General features: G+C 36.2%; 1 protein-coding gene across 49 annotated transcripts in view; it reads right to left on the bottom strand.

The window, feature by feature from the left end:
- Positions 1-22675, bottom strand: part of MBNL1 (muscleblind like splicing regulator 1) — a 204458-nt gene that overhangs the window by 133503 nt on the left and 48280 nt on the right. For 31 of the 49 annotated variants that reach the window (XM_021069634.1, XM_021069635.1, XM_021069643.1 and 28 more), the window contains one exon: positions 14226-15227. The exons of 9 other annotated variants lie outside the window; for them this stretch is intronic. In XM_021069634.1, the coding sequence (XP_020925293.1) occupies positions 14226-14399 (174 nt within the window). In that variant the 5' untranslated portion in view covers positions 14400-15227. Of the gene's footprint in view, positions 1-14225; positions 15228-15413; positions 18165-22675 lie in introns of those variants that run through there. 9 more of the 49 variants (XM_005669933.3, XM_003132494.6, XM_005669930.3 and 6 more) reach the window with 8 other exon arrangements.

The following is a 22675-nucleotide window of genomic DNA, read 5'->3' as shown; positions in this document are numbered from 1 at the left end:
ATTAGTGCTGAAAACACAATAAAATCAGGAAGCTGGGGTATTTTTTCCCTACTTGCTGCAAAAAGTATATACTCCCATTTCTAACCAAAATCAAACATCTCAAACTGTAAATTAGGACAGCATCTTTAAATATCTTGGAGCAAAATGACCATTTTACTGGGCTAGAATTGGATACCTATCAATTCTGAGTTACAGTGAGGGGGGGGAGGAGCATTGATAAATGGAATACCTTAGATTTAGATGCTCCTTTACACATTTGAGGAAATAAGTGGTAGCTATCTGACCAGCTAAGATTATACAATTTAAAAAGAACAAAGCAGGGATAGTGCAAATCATGAAAAAACAGACTTTAATACTGAACCTCCTACACTTTGCAGGTACTTTACTGAATAAACATCACTTTTATTTTTTAAAAAAGTCTTAGGTGAGTTTTGCAGTAAGAAATTTACATAAATAATACAGCATTTTATATATCAAATGTGAATTATTTATTTTAGACCAACACAGAGCTAAAGAGGCATTTGTTTTAAATGAAATTAAATTTGGAACAGATGGTTACAACCACTTTTCCATTCATGGATAACTGCATTTATGAAATGGATTTTCAGGCACAGAGAATGATATAAATACTGACTTATTAATATTACCTCAATGAGCTTAAAGTCAAGTGGTACACATGATAAAGGTTAAGAAGCGCTTTCTCTTGATAAGGGATAAATAAATAATCTACCATGTGATAACACAGATAAAAGTCATTTAAAAATTTTTCAATCCAATAATGGATAAATATTTGTAGTACAATATGAAAAATGATATGACATTTCTTCTGACATAAAGTTCCTCTCTTAAAGGGAAGATAACTTAGACTGAATTCCAGCATTCAGTCAGGAATGCCACCAGCAGCTACTAGGTAGGGAACACTTACACTGAGAGAGATGCACATGGAATGACCTTCCTTACAAATCTTCAAAGCAGGTATCATTAGTCTCCTTTTATAAAGGAGGAAACTGAGACTTGGGGAGGCAAAGTGATTGGCACAAAGTCATCAGGAAATGACTGAGGGAATCAAATTCAGATCCAGCTGCATTCATGGTTTTGGCTTTTAAACAGCTCTTACTCTTTGCCATGAAAAGTTTTTACTTACACATTTTTGCATTTGGCTTTTTGCAATTATTCTGCAGATGACACTTTGATGAAAAGATCCACGGTAGAATGCGACTAAGGGAAAAAACCATCAGTGGTCACATTCTCATTACTACTGGCACCAATATTTATTTGTTGTAAAATAATACTTATTGTAAATTTCATCCCAAGGGACAGAGCATAGAGGTCAATCTAGATACTCAGAAAACACCAAAAAACAAAACAAAACAAAACAAAAAAACCTTAGAACTAAAACTAAAGCAAACTAAAGAAGAAAATGCCCAAAGAAATGAAATCAAAGGACAAGGAATACTGCTTCTGTTTCCCTATGATCAATTTGGTTCTGAATAAAAAGTAAGTTTGACTTATACACCAGGTCTGAATTTAGATATTAAAGACAATTTTGTTAAAAATATTTCTAACTGGTTATTTTACTAAACTGAGATATTCAAGAAAATGGCCAAAAGGCATTCAGTTTTTAATCATTTAAGGAAAGGATCCTTATAATACTAACTACTGATGTCAAAGGTGTTCTTTTTCCTTTTGTCCAAGCTATCACTCATCCAAAAGAAGTGCTCTGAGAGAATAATTATGTATTTCTTATAGAGCATTTAAAATTACACAACAAACATAATATTTGAGATATATCTCTTAGCAGTCCGGAATTATAATTTAAACTGATATTTACTGAATATCCAGTAAGCCCAGGAATTTGGGATTTCTTAAGTCCATGTTTCTTCTGGAGCAAATACGCTCTTTTTGCCATATCATGAACAAAAGGCAAATAGTGATCCTTGTATTTAAATAGTTATTTTTTTCTTACATTAACATGTTTCATCATAAGTAACTAGACATATTTCCCAATGCTATGCAGTACAGTAGGAAAAAAATTAATGAATTGGGGAAATTTTAAAAAAATAAAAATAAATAAAAAGGAGTAAATGATCTAAAAAGTTATTCTTATTTCAATTATAAATAATGAAAAAGTCTTAAAAACAATGTTGTAAACTATTTTAAAAATAAGGTATTCATCTGAAAAAAAGTTCCTTTTACTGGATCTAGATATTTCAGCATTATTAATATAAGTAATATATAAACATACAAAGAATTAAATTAACTACTAAAATTTTATTCCTAGCTAATTTTACTAAAAGTTAGCATAAATACCCAAGTATAAGATACAATAGTCAGGCAAATAAATCATTGTCAAAGAGATAGATGAATGGCTTAATCTAGATTTTAATTTCACACAGTACAACTTACAAAAGCCTAGAAAAGTTAAAATGCAGTTTTTTGTTTTTTCCAATATTATGATAAATGCCCAGGAAAACTCATGAAATACGAAGAAATTTATCTCAGCCACTTACAAAATAATGTCCATGGTTTCATGCATTAGAAAAATAGCAATACTTCCTTAAATAAGAAATGATATTCTATTTTATGCAAAAATACCTCATAAGAATAATTATGTAATGAAAACCTCCTTATCTATTGCCCTCTACTTCACTTCCAAGCTTTATCTTGGAATTCTGAAATTCTCATTTGTTTTTTTCCCAGAACAGCCTATTATTCTGGTTTTCTATACTGTTGAGTCTGGCATTACTTTCAAAATTCTTCCTAAGTTTTAGATTCTCTGTTTTATCAAACTTGCAGTTAAAACTCAGCATAAATTTCCAATTTTAAATTTAAAAAATCTTACTAGTAATATTCAGGGATGGTTTTCTGAATTAAGAAAAACTGATCATGTTTTAAAAAGTACAGTTGTCTTAAATTCAGGCTAATTACAGTGACTCAACAAATACCTGCTTAAGTATGTCTGTCACTCTAATATGTAGACTCACTAATAATTAACAGTACTTTTTTTAATGCATAAGATCACTATGCAGTGCTTCGTAACATTGTCAGCTTAAACAGGTTAAACTCAGAGGAAGGCTGAAAGCACGGGCTCTGAAGACAGGCTGCCTGTGCTGAATCCCAGCTCCACTGCTTCCTGATGGTGCAAATTTGTATAGGTTACTTAATCATTTTGAGCCTCATCATTTTATATATTCAATAAATAATGATCAAATCAGGGGAGGAAAATTAACCACTTCTACATGTGTTAACTAAAAATCAATCAGATTCAGATTTATCTTGATAAATTATGGAATATGGGGATGGGCCTGGTATCAATCTCTTACCATGTAAACCCATTCTACAAATACAAGCACACAGTTTCTCTAGCAGCACATATAATCAGAGTTGAGATTCATCTGCTCTTCCCACACTGACTACATAATGATTTCCAATGTTTTTCTCAACAAGCCTCTCAGACAGTGGACATTTAATGCCTACTTACATTTTACATGTGCAAATTTGCATTCTACTGGGACATTTTAATATTAAAGAATAGAAGAGTTAAATTATGTTTTATTATCTATGACCATTCAATGTATTTCTCAGAAGCTAGAAAGCTTATAGTAACCATCAGTCTATCAACACCCCAAAAGGCTCTGTATGTTATTCAGCCATTGCCTATTGCAATGTCTGGCACATAGCAGATAATAAACGATAAAAAGAGGAGGAAGAATGGATTAGGGCCCTTTAACTGAGATGCAGAAGTGGAAAATACTTTGATTTCCTATTTATTTAAATTCCTAAACCTTCATTATAAAAATATATTTCTGGTAAAAATCTCTCCTCCAGCATTATTCATTCTTAGTGGGAAATACAGAAGCCAAGAGTAGCTAATAAAATATTTTTTAAAATAGTAATAAAATTTTTGCATTTCTCCTTATGCATACTTAACCCACTGTAGGTATGTTACATGTTAAGCTACTATATGTTAATCACAGTTTAAAGGTTTTAGGGGAGCTACTTAAATAGATTCTACTACACAAAAATTTGCAATCTAGATGACTCTTCCTCAAGGTGGACATGACTCTTTATCTGAGTTTAGGATGAGTTTGCTTTTATTTTGGGAGTTTCTTTTAATATACTGGGTTTCCTTATGTGTACATTTGTTTTCAATTTATTACTGTGCTATGATTCATGAAAGGCAGTATCTGGCAGTAAAACTTCGTAATAGTGAAAAAAATTTAATAAATAAAATCATGATGATAATCTTTTCTCATGGCTAGATTTAGATTTCATTAGTTTCCACTTAGCCATGAAGAGATATGAGATAATGTGAAGAAAGATAGTTCATCCAGAACATAGATCTTTCTTAACAGGATTCTTTATATAAATAATGAATTCTTTAGTTCTTTCTTTCTTCATGGTTCATTTCTCAGTTGCCTCCCTTAAAGGAGAATTGTTTTATGAAAAGCAATGTCGTCTACCAAAGAGGAATCTTATTTTGGGCATGATAAATTTGGCTCTGTTTTTCTCTAAAACCTTTTTTTTTTTTTTTTTTTTTTACTTGGCCCATTTGGTAAGCTAACACTGTTTAGTTATAAAAGCTTCCTGGGATTGGAAGATGTTACTAGACTTATTTTCAGTCTATGAACGATTATAGAATATTAAATGAGCAAAGATATCTGAAAGCAAATTATCGTCTGAATGCAGTAACATGGAAAAGAATGAATTACAGATGTAATTTATCCGTCACAAGCAGATTCTAAACACTGATTATGTCCATGCTTGTGCAGAAAATTGAAAATGATAGAAAAGCTTCCCAGCTTTTCTAACTTTAATTTTCCATGTTTTACTTTGTGTAATTTACTGTCAACTATTAACAGCAGATGCTTCTTGCCTTATTTGAGAACAGCCTTGACTTAAGTGTAAGTGATTCTTAAAATCAGAAGCCTACACACTAAGTCTGAATTTTATACAGAGAGATAATTCTAACTTAAGATGCCTGGAGTCATATGGGGTTTTGAGAAAACAAGGTTTGGATCTCAATAGTGAGTCTCAATCGAACATTAACAGAAATTAAAATATAAATATTATTGAATAAACTGAGATAGCATCACAAGAATCCTTCTGGACCTAAAATTATGATCTGGGGTTAAAATATACATGGTTCCCAATAGATCAATGGTGATGCAAGAACAGCTGCCCCGGTCTGGTAGCCTGTGGCCGTGGGAACTCTCTTACTGGGGATTCCCTCTAGTTCTTCTCTTCCCACTTGTGGTCTCAGAATTAGCAGTTGTAAGAAGGAAGAGAAGGCAAAAGGAGAGATAAACCACCAGAGACATTTCTTTCTCTCTTCCTTAAGTTTCTCTTCCACTGACCCCTCCAACTGCCCTTGAGAAATTTCTGCTCTGAACTCTACCACCACCACCATCGCCTAATGTACTGGTCTCCCTCTCAGCAATCGGCCCCTGGAGGCCTGCATTTTCAATAATCTGCCTTCCCTAAATTTGACATAGGAAGTGTCTAAGTTATACTCCTTGAAATCCCCACCCCCTACCACCTCCTAAATGTCTTTCTTCTCACATCTGGTTCTTTATTGCCGATTCCTTGACTATATCCTGTGATAAAATGGCCAGGAAACAAAACAAAACAAAAATTTAGTTTGATATTTTCACTATCCAACTATTTTTCCCCATTTCTACCTGTAATGAGAAAGAAACAGTATCAAAACAAAGCTACACGTTTGATTTACTTTAGAAATGGAAAGAGCTGTTCAGTAATAAGTTCCACAGTGAACCAGACTCAGGACCAAAAAACTATACATTTGAAAAGGAAGCAGGTTGAGTCTTCAGAGAAAAAGAACCATTACTTGGAAGAAATAATGACAAAGAAGTCTTCTCACCCTGGGGAAGCTTTGGACTACAGCCCCTCATTCCACTCCCCATCAAACAGAGCCACTGCACTACTGAAAGCCAGCTCTGGGACAAAGGAGCAGCCCAAACATGGAGCTGAGGAAACCTCTCTCGCACTGGCTTGCAGAAGTGTCCAGGAGTTTAGGAAGGGCCACTTCCCTTGCATTAGGCCCAGATGAATTTATAGAACCCCGAACTGAACCTTGAAATATGTCTTTCCCATTGAAACAGCTTAACAAAAGCAGCTGGTGCCTATGACACTAATATTACTTAAGAAGTTATGCTAAGATGGTACTCATAATGCTTCTAGGGAGCCTCCTGGGTTTAATTAATAATGAGAGTTTCCAGGGTACTATCTGTACTAGACTATAACTCAAAGCATCCAATGGGTTACTTAGGCTTCCCAGGGTTGGACTAATGGCTTAACCACACTGGTTCTGTGTGAAAATGTTTTCTAAATGATTACAACTTTGGAATATGGCTTTTTTTATACATTGGGTGCAGCTATATAGTTTACAGTGACTACTTATTTAAGATGATTAATTTAAAATGTTTTACCTACATGGCCATATATTCAAAACAAATATATAATCTTTGAAAGTTGGTAGCGGCATTCTTGCTGCTATTTTTTGTTCACTCGTGGATTCATTTGTTGACTTGTAATTACTTTTGAGTATTTATTGCTTTAAGTCCTATGCTGGAAATCTGCCTTAAATATTAATTTTTACTCTTAAGCACTGCTGTGCAGGTGTTTTCTTTGAGGAATCCTTGGGATGTAGATATGTAAATTAAGATGCAATGTTTTACAGGAAAGTGGTTAAAAGTGCAGGCTCTGAAATCAGTTTACCAGGCTTGGAGCTCACATTTTCCTGCTTGAGTGACCTTGTGCTTAACTTCACTTACTTTCTCCTTACTTCAATGACCATCGGAGGGGTGGTAGTAATATCAATAATTCCTCAAAGAACTTTTGTAAGGACTAAATACTATGAAAAAATTAAACACACTGAAAATGCTGACCAGCACAGAGTAATTTTCAATAAATATTAATTCATTTTATTTTGCTTCATAAAGAATATTTGTAGCTGCAGAAATAGGCATCAGAGTAACTAGATCCTTTTGTCAAAATCATTTGAGACCTGTTTTTTATGACATACATTCCTGTTATGTTCCAGTTATAAATATCTAACTGTGTGCATAAAGATGCACTGGCAATAGGAAAAATAAAAAGTAAAGCAAGCAATTTTATTATTCTGTATAAGTAAAAATCAATCCATTTGTGATATGCCAGATTTTATTGACTAAATATGTCATAATTGCAAAGGAAAAAAAAAAGGCAACTCGAGTTAACCAGGATAGGAGAAGTGATGAGAGGTTTTCGGAGATAAGAAGATACAAGTTTCTTTTCAAAATGATCTCCCCTCAAATAGCCCTACACCTAGATGCTTTTCAGGGACAGTTACTTGACTCTGGAAGTTTTCTTTTCTTTTCTTGTCTTCTCTTTTCTTTTAATGGCTGCACCCAGGTCCCACCCGACACCTACACCACAGCTGTGGCAAAGCCGGATCCTTTAACCTGCCACACTGGGGCTGGGGATCAAGCCGACACTTCTATAGCAACCCAAGCTGCTCTAGTCAAATTCTTAACCCACTGCACCATAGCAGGAACTCCTAGACTCTGGAAGTTTTCTGGGGGAAAGAAATTCCAATGACTATCCTCCTGAACATCCATTCCCCCTTTCTACCTAAATGACCCACAGGCCTGGTTTCAATCAGGGTAGCAGTTAAGATTACAATTTCCAGCCACCCCTGCTGCAAATGAGAAATCAGGATACATCATTGGGTGAAGTTTAGAAGACTTTTTTGCTAAAAGGAGTCTGACTGGGCTGGGGGCCTCTTTTACCCTTGCCTCATCCTGCTTCCTAGGATGCAGCTGTGATGGCTGGCACCGCAGTGGCCATCTTGTAATTTGTAAATAAGCCTATGGTTGGAAGTCTTGTGCACGTCAGGACCTAAGGGAAAAGAAACCTAAGTTCTAGTGACTGCGGAGTCATTGCATAGGCCTGGACAAGTGACTGAAATATAAACCCTTAATTTGTGTATGCCTCATGCTGGGAAGGAAAGGTGTCTCTGTTACTCAATGCTAAATATAATTCCTTAAAGGCAAAATCGCTAAATCATGTCTGTGTAACTCCAGAGAGAAATATAAACAGGGATTAGAACCAACAGTTCTGAAGCTGGACAGTTACGAAGCTGGAAAGAACTCAGGGAAAACACAAGAGGAATAAAACTGGTCAGGACCAAAGGTATCCAGGAGACAGCCTTTCAGTCAAATTATAACATTTAGGCCGTTTTAACTATCAGTATTTTTTTTAAAACATTGGTCCTTATAGAAAGTTTTATCTCTAACAACAAATCAAACTTTATCTCAAAGTGAAAATCTTTCAAAAATGTGCCAAAAGAGTGTAAACAATGATGTAGGTGATGTGTATTTGATGTTATTTATATAAGAAATACAGGGATAGATTAAAAACTCTATAATTATTATAAACATTAAAATAAGATGTCCTCACTGGAATTATTGTCTATAGTGAGATTCACCAAGGAATCACTATTCTACCAATCTCTTATACTTCAAACAACTAATCATTTCTAACAAGTCTTTTTAGTTGTTTTCACTGAAGTTTCTGCCTATTAACAGATTAATATCATCAGTGCTAAATCAAAGACCATCTTTTTAGTTATCCACTTCCACTGTCATAATTTTTGGCCTTGTTAACATAGAAATTGCTCCCCTATTGACAACCACAAAATGTGTTTCTGCTAAAGTTAAAAAAATTAAAAAAAAAACAAAACCTCAAAACTTGCTCAATAGGATCTCTTTGTAAGAAAATAAGAAGCTTTGTCTAAGTCTGTGGGAAGGCAGAGACATTGCTCAGCATGAAAGGTAACAGATTAGCAATGTCGATAGCTGAAATCCTCTACTTATCCTTGGCAAGGAAAATGACAGGATAAGCTTCCCAAACTAGGTCCCTAGACTGTACCGAGTCTGAGAAACATTCAATTTCTCACCTCTCGCGTGAACTGGGCACATGTCACACACTTCCTGAATACAAGATTACCCCCATGCTGCAGAGGCTCTCTTAAGTCAGTAACAGTCTTTTGCATGGAATTGTTTTGCGGCTATTCCTGGAATCAGAATTTTGAATACATTTAGAAGTCTGAGTTACAATGAAAGTCTGAACTTGATTATAAGTGCTGCATTGCTTTAGGTTTAAATTGTTTTTAGTTTGTCACACACACAATCTGAAGCAAAGTTTCATGCAATAAAGAAAAATGAGGAGTGTACCAAAATTTTTTAAAAGAAAAAAAAATAAAACCATTCTAGAGTTAGTGCCCTAGGTATCATGTTCAAAATACAGCTTGAAAACTGTCCAAAAGTGAAAAAAAAAAAATCTTTATTTCTTTAAAAAATATTATTCCAAAAAAAATGTCTAACCATAAAAATATAAACAGGTAAATGAATAAAGCTGTATTACTGAAGCAGATGCAGCTATTGAGAGCTTCATTAAAGAAAGGATTGTGTCAGAGTTGATGACATCACACTCGGCACATTCACAGGGTGTTCTTCAGAAAGTTGTGAAGTTTCTGCTTAGAGAATACAATTTGAACTTGCACATGGCATACACTGCTACACAAGTTATAGTTAGTTCATCTAAGTCATTAGGGGGAAACTAGGACGTCCTGTGTCAGTCTGTCACTTAAAGACACACTGAGTATGTACCTATAGAGTCACATGTATATATAATACCTTGTCAAAGTTTTAGTATCACATGGGAGATGCCATTAGCAAAGAAACAATAACAAAATTGTAAGTAAAAGTTATTCCAACTGGAAGCCTACTAGATCTAAGTGTTAATTCAAAAGCGGATGTTTAGCCTGAAATATGCAGATATCATTGTGTAAGCATTATCAGTTAAACTGATTTAAAAGATATGACAGAAAGACTATGCTGGGGACTTAGAGCAGCAGCAATACAGGCAATTGCTGCGCTGAAGATAAACTGTGCTAAAGAAGGAAGATCTTCTCAAATTTAACTGTAAACATCTTGAGACCACTGTATTAGGTCCAGTTATGTCCCCCTATCCCTATCAAACCATCTGGAGACTTGGTTTATTTGTGTTGCTAACTTTTTTTTTTTTTTTTGTCTTTTTGCTATTTCTTGGGCCACTCCCGAAGCATATGGAGGTTCCCAGGCTAGGGGTCGAATCAGAGCTGTAGCCCCCCGCCTACGCCAGAGCCACAGCAACGCAGGATCCGAGCTGCGGCTGCAACCTACACCGCAAGCAGCTCAAGGTAACGCCAGATCTTTAACCCACTGAGCAAGGGCAGGGACCGAACCCGCAACCTCATGGTTCCTAGTCGGATTCGTTAACCACTGCGCCACGAAGGGAACTCCGGGAACTCCGCATTGCTAACTTTTGAGTTTCCTAGTTGCTCATTTACCTGGCTATTTACTCATCTGTATGACTTCTAATAGCTGATTTCTGTATTTCATATATTCTGCTAGGTCTTTAGAAGCACTTTAAACCTTTTCACTCATGCCCTTGGGTCCAAGCCACTTCGCAGTGGAATATGGCCTCTGATGTGTCTATGATAAATTTGATCAATTGGGTTATCTATATACGCAAATGTGTGTAACAGTGAAATGAGCAAGTAATTATCTTAAACTAAACTGCCTAATTATACAAGAGAACAAGGGACTAAACTTTTCAAAGTTAAATGACTTTTGCCAAGTTTTTGGAAAATAGATAGTAAACACAGAGGTTATAATCCCCCTCCCCCAGGAAAAGAAAAAGGATATTTGAAAAAGAAGAATTCAACAAACAACAGTCTATTTCTGTTGATCATAAGGTGAAAGCTTTTTTAAAAATGTAAGTAACCTGGCGTCCACTAAAATACATTCTGTAAGCTTTCTTTATATCAACTACCAAAATTTAAGTAAGAGACTATTGGTTAAGAAAATAGGTAGCTTGCCATTAACTACATTTTGATTCATCACTTCTGAAATATATGCCAATAGCAGCTTATACTGTTGACATTTTTCTTTTAAGATATTTTTGTTTTGGTATCTCTTTCATAAGCCATGAAAGAAATTTCCCCTCCAGCATTAAATAAAGCACTTTTTTAAAAGTTCAGGATTTCGGAAGTAACTAAAACAAATCGATAATTTGTAAGCCACTTGATTCTCAATATGAATATAACCTTTAGGCTGTTCTAAACTAAGACTGTAAGTGCAAAGGCAAAATTAAGTGAGAAAAATTAAAGTGTTTAAAATGTTTTTACATTTATAAACGAACACTGATTATTACAGTTTTTGCTTTCTTACTATTACTTTATTTCAAATATATTTTAATAAGTATATGTATATATATTCTCATTATCCTACATCCTCATTTTACTTAGCAACACATTTACTATGATACAGAATTCTGTTTTCGTATAGTAAATTCATCTAAATTAGTTATTTAAACTTCAAAATCACCAATATGTAACTAAAATACAATCAACTGATTTTCTTCCCATTCCCTTTAGTAATACGCCAATTGATTTCTTTTATGTAAATACTTTCTTGAACGGTTCGACTTTTGTTTTTAATGAGATAAATTCTTCTCTATATAAAAGTCTGCTATAAACCTAAGTCACCTGGGAGCCTGGCCAAAGTCTGAAACAGCACAGCTGAAGGGTACAGCCATTTCCCAGGGTCCTCTCAGAGAGTATTTGGTTTGCTTTCCTAACTTGCTAAAAATAGTAGATTACACAGGCTACCTCCATCTCAGGGCTCAAGAACTCACAAAACGCTGGACTACGGATTGTAGCCATACACAGAACACATTTTATTAAAGAAGTCAGGATATTACAAGTTTCTAAATTCCTTCCGTTTACTCTCTGAAACAATACAAATGATCTAGCGGTTACTGGCATGGAAACCTCATAATGCTCCCAAATTTCAGAACTTCAGGCATGAGTCACAGAATTACTTTAACTGTTCTAAAATATGTTTTGGATCTATTTTAGCCACAAAATTGAACACAGGAAGACTACTATCTAAAAGGTAGGATTCTAAACACTACATAAAGAATCGCATGTGTTAATTACAGATGTACACACACACATGAAAAACGAATATTTAGTTATACATCCAAAAATATTAAATTAATTCTTAACATAGTTGTTCCACTAATATTTAAGGAGCTATTGTTCTGGGTATGAAGTTCTACCAGAAATAAATTTATTTTTTCCCTTTTATTCACACCAAAATATTTTACCACATTTTAGACACTATAAAGTTCAGTTTCTCTTAGAAAGACAAAGAATAAGGACATTTGCACTGATTAGCTGGTACAATGAGTTCGTCTCTTAAGTAAATTTAAGATCCTGAAATTATTTGTTATTTAAAAAAAAGTCCTTGATGTGGCAGTTGAATCTTGTTAACCACACAGCATGTCATTAAGCAATGCTGCTGCTTTTACTCAAAGGGGGACTGTTCTATGGCCACAAGTGGTGAGCAGCAACTAAAAAAATATTTTGAGATGGAAAAATAGCAACTGAATTTTAATGTTTCACAATGTTTCCAAATGCTGTGGAGGCAGGTCTTCTGTGAAACCACTCAATGTCACAGCCAAGTTTAATGTCCTTCATTTTGCAGCTAGAGTGCACCATCAACTGTCTGTAGGATTAAAGATTGGATTTACTAGGAATTGGGTCAAAACAGGGTTACTTATGGACACAGCTGGTTACCGACAAGTGTAATTAGCCCTTTGGCCCTCATTTTATGGGTCCCAGTCTCTAATTACACCTAAATTCAGTCAGCTGGAATTTGGGAATACACATTCACAAGGTACAACCACTGTGCCCTTCATTGATGACTTTCAAAGGAAAGAAAGAAAAAGGCCCAGTGTAATTTGTAACTTTTGTTTATTGATCCTTAGAACTATGGCATTAAGGACAATATTATAAGATATCTTTGTTGTTGTTAATACCTTCTTTCGTATTTTACTTTGAAGATAATATCCTTAAGTCTTTGGTGAAAACTTTTAGCAAAGTGAGAGCACAAACTGGACCAAGAAGTAATGTACTGAAATAGTTAACTCACAAGTTAACTTACAACATTGGAGTGAGTCATGAGTTAACTTACCTGTTAACTATTTCAGGTAATTCACCCCTAAAGTAGTAAAGAAAGATTATTATAGCACTATGTTTTTTCTTTTGCAAAAGACAAGATGGACTTTTACTTCTCTATAGATCTAGAAATGGTAGCAATCCCCTTCGCAAAGGTTTAAAGGGTGAATTAAACCAGCACATTAATATTCAGAGGCAACAGAATTAAAACCAAGTAGGCAGGGAGTACCCAGAAATCTTCACAGGTCTAGTCTTGGCCTTGCATGTCAAAATAAAGACATGTATGCTATCTTTTAAAAGACCCACTTTCAAACGTGATACCTGAAACATGAACCCAAAGACTTTTTGAGTGTCAAAATATACTAAAGCAAATCTGTTAAGTATTATGGTGCTCATAAAAGGTAACAACAACACTTCTACCTGAGACTGTTACAAATGAAAAAATAATCAGGATCTAACAGAAAATAAACTGCTAAGTTACTTCACAGTAGAATTTTAGAAACTTTAAAAAGTCCAATTAACAAATAGTACTTAAGCGTATTTCTAAAACTCAACAAAGTTTATGCCTGAGATAGGGTACTGTAGCAGCAGTTCAGAACCTTATTTCTAGTCATATTTTGCATGAAATGCATTGCTTCAGGCCTTAAACTAATCGAGTCATACAATAAAAAGGAAATCCATAACGCAAAATACTAAAATAAAAAGTCTATCCAAGTTTAGCTGACTTAAAATCTGCTATTCTTTTACAACGGTACAGCACCTTTACAAACCAGCAAAAACAAACCACCCCACTCAGCTATTGCCACAGCCTTGTGTATAATCTATGCATATGCTAACACACATACCTACATTTACTATTCCTATAGATAGACACTGACTAAGTTATTACCAAATAAAAAGTACGCTGACACTTTCTGCTTTAGAAAAAAAATCATAGCATTAAAGGACGGATAAAGTTATTCATAACAAAGTTTGGCCAGGCTTGGTTCTATTGCTTCTCAATACAGTGCCCCACCCCAATATCATCAATAAGAACACACCATATAACTACAACTATTAACAAAGCAATCCATACTTCCAAACTCAGTGGACTGTATATTCATATCCCCTTTATTCAATTATTGCGTATCCTTAAAATAATATAATATTTACTCACTTTCAATGAATCAAAGCAGGCGATTACTCGTCCATTTTCAACTTGGCAGCTTTTCGAAGGATGTGCAAATTTACATTCCGTGTCTGGCCGTGAGCAAGTCCCCCTTTGGAACTCTCTACATACTTCCAGTGTTAGCCATTTTGTGTCCCGAATTGGTGTGACACTAACAGCCATGTTTAGATTTTACAGGTAGTTAAAATTTTCAGTGAAACCAACAAACCCAACCCCCCCCAAAAAAACAGTAACAACCAAAAAAAAAAAAAACCAAAAAACCAAAAAAAACTGAACTGATAAAACTGTAAAATGATGATGAAAATGTCCCCTCCAAAATACTTTTTTCCCCACTCCCTGTTTTAAAAGTACATGGAAAATTGTGTTGTCAATATCAAGGAAAAGATCTCCCACTAGAAATTCACAGCATGAAACTGTTAATTCAAAGAGGTTTTGGTTTTTAGAGAAATACTAGAATTGTAAGTAGATGAACGTTTAAAAGTAGGGCCTCGAATCAGCCTTGTGCTCTCAGTAACCCCTTCCCAGTGCCAATTTGGAGCCCAAAATGCAAGCATGAAAACGTGGCAGACCCTTTGACACCGAATTTCCAAGCTGCTTTCAGCAAAGTTGTCTGAAAGGGAATCTCCTCACAGCTGAATTTGCAATGGAGTTTGGTGGTGCAATCGGTATTGATTAGTTTGGCATAGACAGATGCAGCAGTTTAGAGCAAAATCGAGAAAATAATTTTTTTTCCTCCTTGATTTCCTGGCAGAAGATATCTTACTTTTTCAGCAAACTTTTCTTTTAAAACTAAAGCAGCCTAGGGCAATGCCAGATACTTAGAGCTTTTCTCTTGATTATAAGTAGAAATGGGGGTGTCTGGGCTAGAGGTGGAGGGTGGATGTGCTGTCGTCACAGTCTAGCTGGCAGCAAGCAAGGCAAAAGCAGAGACTGCTCTAGAAGCGGTTCCAAGCAGCAGAGACGTCAGGAAAGGCACTTCTTAGTACCAACCTGTAGAAAAAAGAGATAGGTTAAGATTTACTAAGTAGCTCTTCACTGATGTCCTACAGTATCACAACCTTGCCATGTGCTACCAGACTAAGTAATATTCAAGTCAGCCTTTCTCTCTCTCTCTCCCTCTCTCACACACTCACACTTACACACTCTCTCTCTCACACACACACACGCAATACTTACAGTGAGGCATATTGCAGCCAGCCATCGTAGATTTATTAAAAAAAGGGGCCGTTTCCCCTTGTGAAGCAATGCATGATAGAGAGATAACCAATCACAGATAGTGTTGCAGCAATATTCTGGGCAGAAAGCCAATAGTGTGGGTTGTCTTATGAAAGGTCGCGCCTGTCAGACGTTCATTACTATGCTATAAGCACAGAAAATGTCCATCAGATGTGACTTATTCCACTGCAAGAGGACGAGCATGTGGGTTTTGAATTTACCCAACATGCAGTTAGTGGACTAAACCATGTTAGTTTCAAAACAGCTTCTTAAACAAGTCCAAGCACTTGAAGATCATTACCGGGAAATAAAAAGCAAGGTTTAAAAATTGCAACTGACTTCCAAGCTGCTTTCCCTCTGGCTCTGTGCAGGGACGGGCACTGAACAGCCTGCTCCTGCTGTCCTGACACGTGAATAAAAAAGGAAAGGGGTGTTTACAAATGGTACATTCTCCTGACCTATCCAATTCACTTCCTTCTTCAGCCCAAGCCCTGCCCCTCCACTGAAAGCAGCACTCATACTGTAAAACTATTCCATTCAGCCGGCAGACACTTTGTCAATATATCGCAGGCAGGCGAGATATGAACAAAAGCATCCTTTATTCGAACATTTTTTAAGCAGAAGCTGAGGTCATGTGGGGAAAATAAGGAGTGCAGTGTTGTCAGTGTGTCTGGCAAATCCAAAGTCGAACTCAAGGGAGAAAGTGATTCCATCGCAGAAACATTAAATATTAAGTAAGCAATTTGATTTGGGAAGCATGATGCACTTCAGAGGTACGAATGAAGCCCGACGGTGGCCGGGGGAGGGGGAGGGGGGAAGGGATCTTCTACTGCCTAATGATCTACTACCTTGGCACTACAGGACTGCTCCCTATAGCAGGGCATATTTGCTTTTAACAACGTACTTTCTCTTTCAAGAAGGATGGAAAAACTTTCAGAAAATGCTTAGCATTTACATAAACAAAAGCATGCATTTTTTTCCCCCTTTTGAATGCTACCAAAGGAATCAAGGCTCTAATAACTCTAAAAGTTTCACACTCCAAAGAGTCAGTAACAAATAGTGTTACTATTTGTTAGCAACAAATAGTATACCAAATAGTGTTTGATTATATTTCTTCCAGCGCCAAAAATGGACAACTGGCAATATATTTATAATTTAGAACAAATAGTGTTTGATTATATTTCTTCCAGGGCCAAAATGGACAACTGGTAATATATTTATAATTTAGAAGTTAGAATATAAAATATGAATATATACACACTATGTATACATATATATATATAAAACACAGATGTCTAGTCGAATTTTTTTTTAATTTATTTCCAGATTAACACTGTCCTTTTTTTTTCTTTCTATGGCTGTACCCACAGTATGTGGAAGTTCCCAGACTAGGGGTAGAATCAGAGCTACAGCTGCCGGCCTTACACCAGATCCTTAATCCACTGAGTGAGGCCAGGGATCGAATCCGCATCCTCACAGAAAACTACATCAGGTTCTTAAGCCACTGAGCCACAATGAGAATTCTTATACTGTCATTCTTAACATTAATTTTTTAAAAAAACTATTAGCTATTAGGTTTAGAAAATATTGTAGTAAGACCATAACTTTTGAGAAAGATCTAAAAAAAAAAAAAAAAAAAAAAAAAAAAAAAAACTCATACTGATGCCCCAAAAACGTTGTTTGCAAAAACTTTTCTGGTCCTATATAAAACAAAGCCAGTTCAGTCAAGAAAACTAAAATTCATCCATCTTCCTGAAAGTTTGCCCTGCATTCCTCAACTACTTCATGCTTAAGTATGTACCCCATCTGTGGTCAACATCTCTTTTGTCCTCTGAAATCTTCAAGAGCCTCACTTGCAACCATGACCTCCTTTAGAAGCCGGCTAACATGTCATTTCCTCCAGGAAGCTTTCAAGATGGTCGCTTACTCTATCTCCATCCCCTATATTAACACCGTCTCCTCTCAATTACTTCTGCTCCCCTATACAGTGTTTCATGTGTTATAGGTCTGACCCACTAGAATACATGTTTCCAAGGACAAAAACGATCTTACTCATCTTAGTAACCCTAGTGCCTGGCTTTAGGGATAAAAAATAGATGGAGCTTCATAAGCTTTGGTAAATTAAATGATCAATTATTATATCTGAACTGGAATTAATTCTACAGCACAAAAATACACAAATACATGCATGAACACACCCATGCAAACACACACAGCCATCACTGCCTCCATAGATTACTATATTCCAGGGTCACTCAGGTCCTCCCAAGGTCCAGGCATCCTCCCCCCGGCCCTGGACAGCTCCCCCTCACATTCCAGCTTTTCTAAAACGTCATCACTCAAGTTCCTCCTTCTCCATGTTCCTCTCACTGTCAACAGTGGATGAGCTTATACATCCAGTAAAAATAGTGGCCCCCAGGGATGAACTCTCTCACCATCCTGCCACCCATCTGTAAACTATCTTTCATTCTTCTCCATCTCCCGGAAGTTTTCCCTTCTACCCAAGGTTAAGCTGCCAACTTGACTGGCTCCTTCTCAAGACTTCTTTGCCTCTAAACCCTCTCTATGTGAACACCCTGCCTTTTCTTCCATTCTTTCTCTTAGCCCTCACAGTGCTGACAGAGCTCTAAAATGGATGGCATGACAAGAGGAAGAGGACCCTGCCTTCACTTCTGTCTTTTTTTTTGTCTTTTTGCCTTTTCTAGGGCTGCTCCTGCAGCATATGGAGGTTCTCAGGCTAGGGGTCTCACCAGAGCTGTAGCCGCTGGCCTACACCAGAGTCACAGCAACTCAGGATCCGAGCAGCGTCTGTGACCTACACCACAGCTCACAGCAACGCCAGATCCTTAACCCACTGAGCAAGGCCAGAGATCAAACCCACAACCTCATGTTTTCTAGTCAGATTCCTTTCTGCTGCGCCACGATGGGAACTCCTGCCTCTTCTCTTAATCTGCTGTTCCCAAACTTCTAAAGAGTCATCTCCAAGTGCTGTTTTCCTGCTTCTTTCCCTTCCATTAACCTTTGAATCTGTATCAGTGTGATCTCCACAATTCTGACTACTGCTCAGCAACAGCTGTCAATGCTCCCCTCAAAGCCAAATCCAGACACAGCATAGTCCTTGTTATTACCTGACTTCTAACAACCTGCACAACTCCCTCTTTCTCGCCCCTTTCCCCTTGTCTGGAACTGACCCATTTTATCATTTTGGCTTCTCCCAGCTCTGCACCTGTATCCTCCCTGGGAGAAAGGAACTGTAACTGCCCAGGGTTCCTGGCATATATCCTACTGTTCTGAGCTCCTGGGACTTGTTACATACTAACCCTTTGTTTGGTTTGACACATATTTCCTCACCCCTTCAACTTGGCAAATCTCTTCTTGTTCAAATATCATCTTCTCAAAAAGGCTGGGTGAACCATGCTAAACATTATTCCCTCTCAGAATATTCTCAGTAGTTTGTATCTTTGGTACTTTTGCTCCAGAGGTTATAAACTCAATGACAACAGGGTATATCAATCAGCATTTTTTAAAATCCAGTCGCTGGAGCACAATAGATGTTTTCAAAATGTTTAATAAAAGAATAAGTTTTATTCCACTTATTAGGAATAAACATATTTATGAGGATGTGTGCCCATCCCTAGCAAAATGTCATCATGATCTATGGGATCTAAACAATATGAGGAAAGACATTGGTACCATTAGAAATATCTTCACTACTGGAGGGTTATATCTAAATACAACTATAAAATTAATTTCTAAGGTTATTTTTCCTTTCTACTATGTTACAGGCTTGGTCATACGCAATAACAAAATATACTTTAATTACTAAAATGCTAGGAAATGGGTCTTCTATTTTTATTTTCTGTGGTAGAAAAATTCTATTTATGTCCAAAAAGTATTACTGAAAGAGTTATAGATATATTTTTGTAAGTTTAAAATACTATTATAAAATATATTAGGCAAGGACAATAATCAAAATATTTATAATTAACTAGGGATGGACAAGTGAGCAATAAGGATGGATACTGACCTTTGGGAAATACTAATCTAGCTACACCTGGTAATGTGTGTTCCAGCCCTTAATATAGAGGACTGGGGGTAACAAACTCAGATTTTATCCTAAAAATAGATTTGACTAAATTGCTGACATTAGAACATTATCTTATAATCTTTCTCCTTATTCAAACAGAATAATTTCAGGGAAGACTAGAAATCTTCATAACTGAGTGGCTTTGATAAACTATGATTTTATAGCATTTGGATCAGTACTTCAACTAGCAAGGGATTTTTGTTCTACAGAGACAATGTTTAAAAGTGTATGGGTAGGAGTTCCCGTTGTGGCTCAGTGGTTAACGAATCTGACTAGGAACCATGAGGTTGCAGGTTTGATCCCTGGCCTTGCTCAGTGGGTTTAGGATGCAGTGGTGCCACGAGCTGTGGCGTGGGTCGCAGACTCGGCTCAGATCCCGCATTGCTGTGGCTCTGGGGTAGGCCGACAGCTACAGCTCCGATTAGACCCCTAGCCTGGGAACCTCCATATGCCGTGGGAGCAGCCCTAGAAAAGGCAAAAAGACAAAAAAAAAAAAAAAAAAAAAAGTGTATGGATAATGTCCAGATTGAAGGAATTCTTACAAACATATCTGCCCTCCAAATAGGTGTTGTTGTAAATGATTCTAGGAAATACTTCTACTGTGAAGAATTAATATGTAAATTGCTTCTGCAGTAACTGTTTTCCCTATATTTCAACATATTATAATAATCCTCCTTGAACAAAAACGTAACAAAACAAAGATTGAGGAATTTAGCCATTTTTCAGTGAGAATCAAACTTTTAAAAACCTGCATAACAACAAGCCCTCTTTTATCTACTGATCTAATTCCAAACACTAAACTATAGAGTTCCTCACATTATGTGACATGTTCTACAAACAAGCATATTCTGCCACAAGAACCAAGACCAAATTCTCCTTGAGTGATATTAGAATTCACATGTATTTTCTACTTTAAGATATGAGGAGCGAAATAGAAAGGGAAAGAAGAAAATGTAATGATAGAGGAAAAGAAAGAAAAAAGAGGATAAAGTTTTCTAAGAAAAAAAAGCTTGAAGAATTACAATAATTACACTAATATTTATAATATATAATAAATATATCTCATAACAATTGATATATACTAGCTAATATATATCTTATAGCAATTGACATATATTAGCATTAAACTGACAGTGAACGGTTTCATGTAAAAATCTCTTTAAGGGTTGCATCATACTGCAATAAAGGATAAACAGATGCTCAAAGGTATAAGACTAAAATTCTGTTTTAGAGAACTGTATGGCCTCTATGAGCAAGGTTAAATATCTTAGTCACATATGTTTACTAATCATTTCAATTCTTCTGAATCAAATATAGGCAGCTTGGTTCTATGACATCCCAGAGTAGTCGCTGGGAATTTTGGGGACTTTTTTCATAAGCTTTGATTTTGAAATAGGTTACATATTGAGGAAGTTAACTTGGTAATCATTTGAGGATTTTTTACTTACTAAGACAGTTTCACTCTAACTGGAAGAGATGTCCAATTTGCTGTGTATGTTTGGATTGACAAGAGGCCCCTTGTCCAAAACTGTAACTTCTCCCCCGGGCTCACTGGTGTCGACAAGTCCATAATTAGCAATGCATTACTTTAGCAAACTAACCTTGCTTACAGTACAATTTTGCCCATGGCTTGTCCCAAATATTAACAGATATTTCAATAAACAAACAACCAGCTAGGCATTTCTGGAGGCTGTAAAGCCATTTGTCTACTCACTAAGGTACTAAATAAAGTAACAAAGTTATTTATACATGGTCTGAATGGGTTAATGCAGCCTTCAGCAGTATTCAACTTCATGTAACAAAAAGCTGAGATCAGTGTTTCTCAGTGAGGGGTAAGCACACTACTGGTAGCACCCATGGAGATTTTAAATGATGCAGAAACAACATAATTTTAATGGATGCATCAGAACGCGAAAATGATCTTGTCAAGTCTGAGATTATACGGATATCCCAGCTTAGGACCTAGAGCCTAAATAAAGTATAAAAGAATTTAAAGAATAAGACTAACTACATATATTGGTAAAAACCATGAAGGAGATATGCAAATGACTGAAGTTTTAGAAATATTTCTGAGAAAAAAAAGATAATTGTCAGCCACACATTCTCTGGAATGGCATGGTGACAGACAAGGCGGACTGCTGGTCTGACTGCTTTGCACTGTGTTAAGGGTGACAAGCCACTAGCAAGGAAAGTTAAGATTATGTTTACCAACTCAAACAAGTAATCTAAGGTCTGTCAAAGCAGTCCTTTAAAATTCTGATAGGTCTGATGCCCTAATCATCAAATGGTCTCTTATTAGAAGGATAATGAAGGAGTGTTGGTTAGGTAATGCACTATCACTAAAAATTAGAATTCGAAAAGCAACTAACTACACTGCACGCAAATTAGAAAATGATTATTGTCCCTTAAATATTTCTATTTAAGACAAAATGAAACATAGAGGCTCTATGCAGACTATGATTAAAAAGTAAAATTTGAATTCCTATCTCAAGCAAAATTTAAAAGCTTAAAAGGCTTAAAGTCACTAGAAGGTAAATATCACAAGGGCTCGCTGCATTTTATAAACTGGGCCACTAACTTTGCACCTAAATGTACTTTCATCCAGTCCCTACTGCAAGGTTAACTATCTCCCTTGAAGCTTTTCTAGCCCACTATCAAAAGCATCCCAACCTTCTGTTCCTCTCCATCCCTGTCCAGACTTACCCCCCTCCCTACCCTGCTTTCCTCTTCACTTGTTAGTATTTGATGTCTTATTATGTGCCTCTCTCACTGTCTGCTTATCATCTATCTTTTCCATAAAAATGTAGACTCCAGGACAGCAGTCAGTTGTCAGTCTAGCTCTCCACTAAATAGCTAGCATCTAAACAGTACCTGGTCCAATCAGTATTGGTGGCAGAATAATATTTTTCTTAGCATATCTGAATACTAGTTTATAAGTATTTTCCTACAAGTTACAATGCCTGGGCAATAGATATACAGCTAAATACACCGACAACGTCACCTTTATAACTGAATGAAACCAGCATCCAACACCACTCCTTGGAAAGAGAGCATAAAGCAATGAAGTTAACACAGAACTACATTTATATATCTCCTTAACTGTAAAGTTGAATTATCTGTGAATTTATGGCAGAAT

This window comes from Sus scrofa, chromosome 13, assembly GCF_000003025.6.
Source record: "Sus scrofa isolate TJ Tabasco breed Duroc chromosome 13, Sscrofa11.1, whole genome shotgun sequence".
NCBI classification, from domain to species: Eukaryota; Metazoa; Chordata; class Mammalia; order Artiodactyla; family Suidae; genus Sus; species Sus scrofa.
Note: the sequence above shows the minus strand (reverse complement) of the source record. Positions and strands in the feature narration are given on the sequence as shown.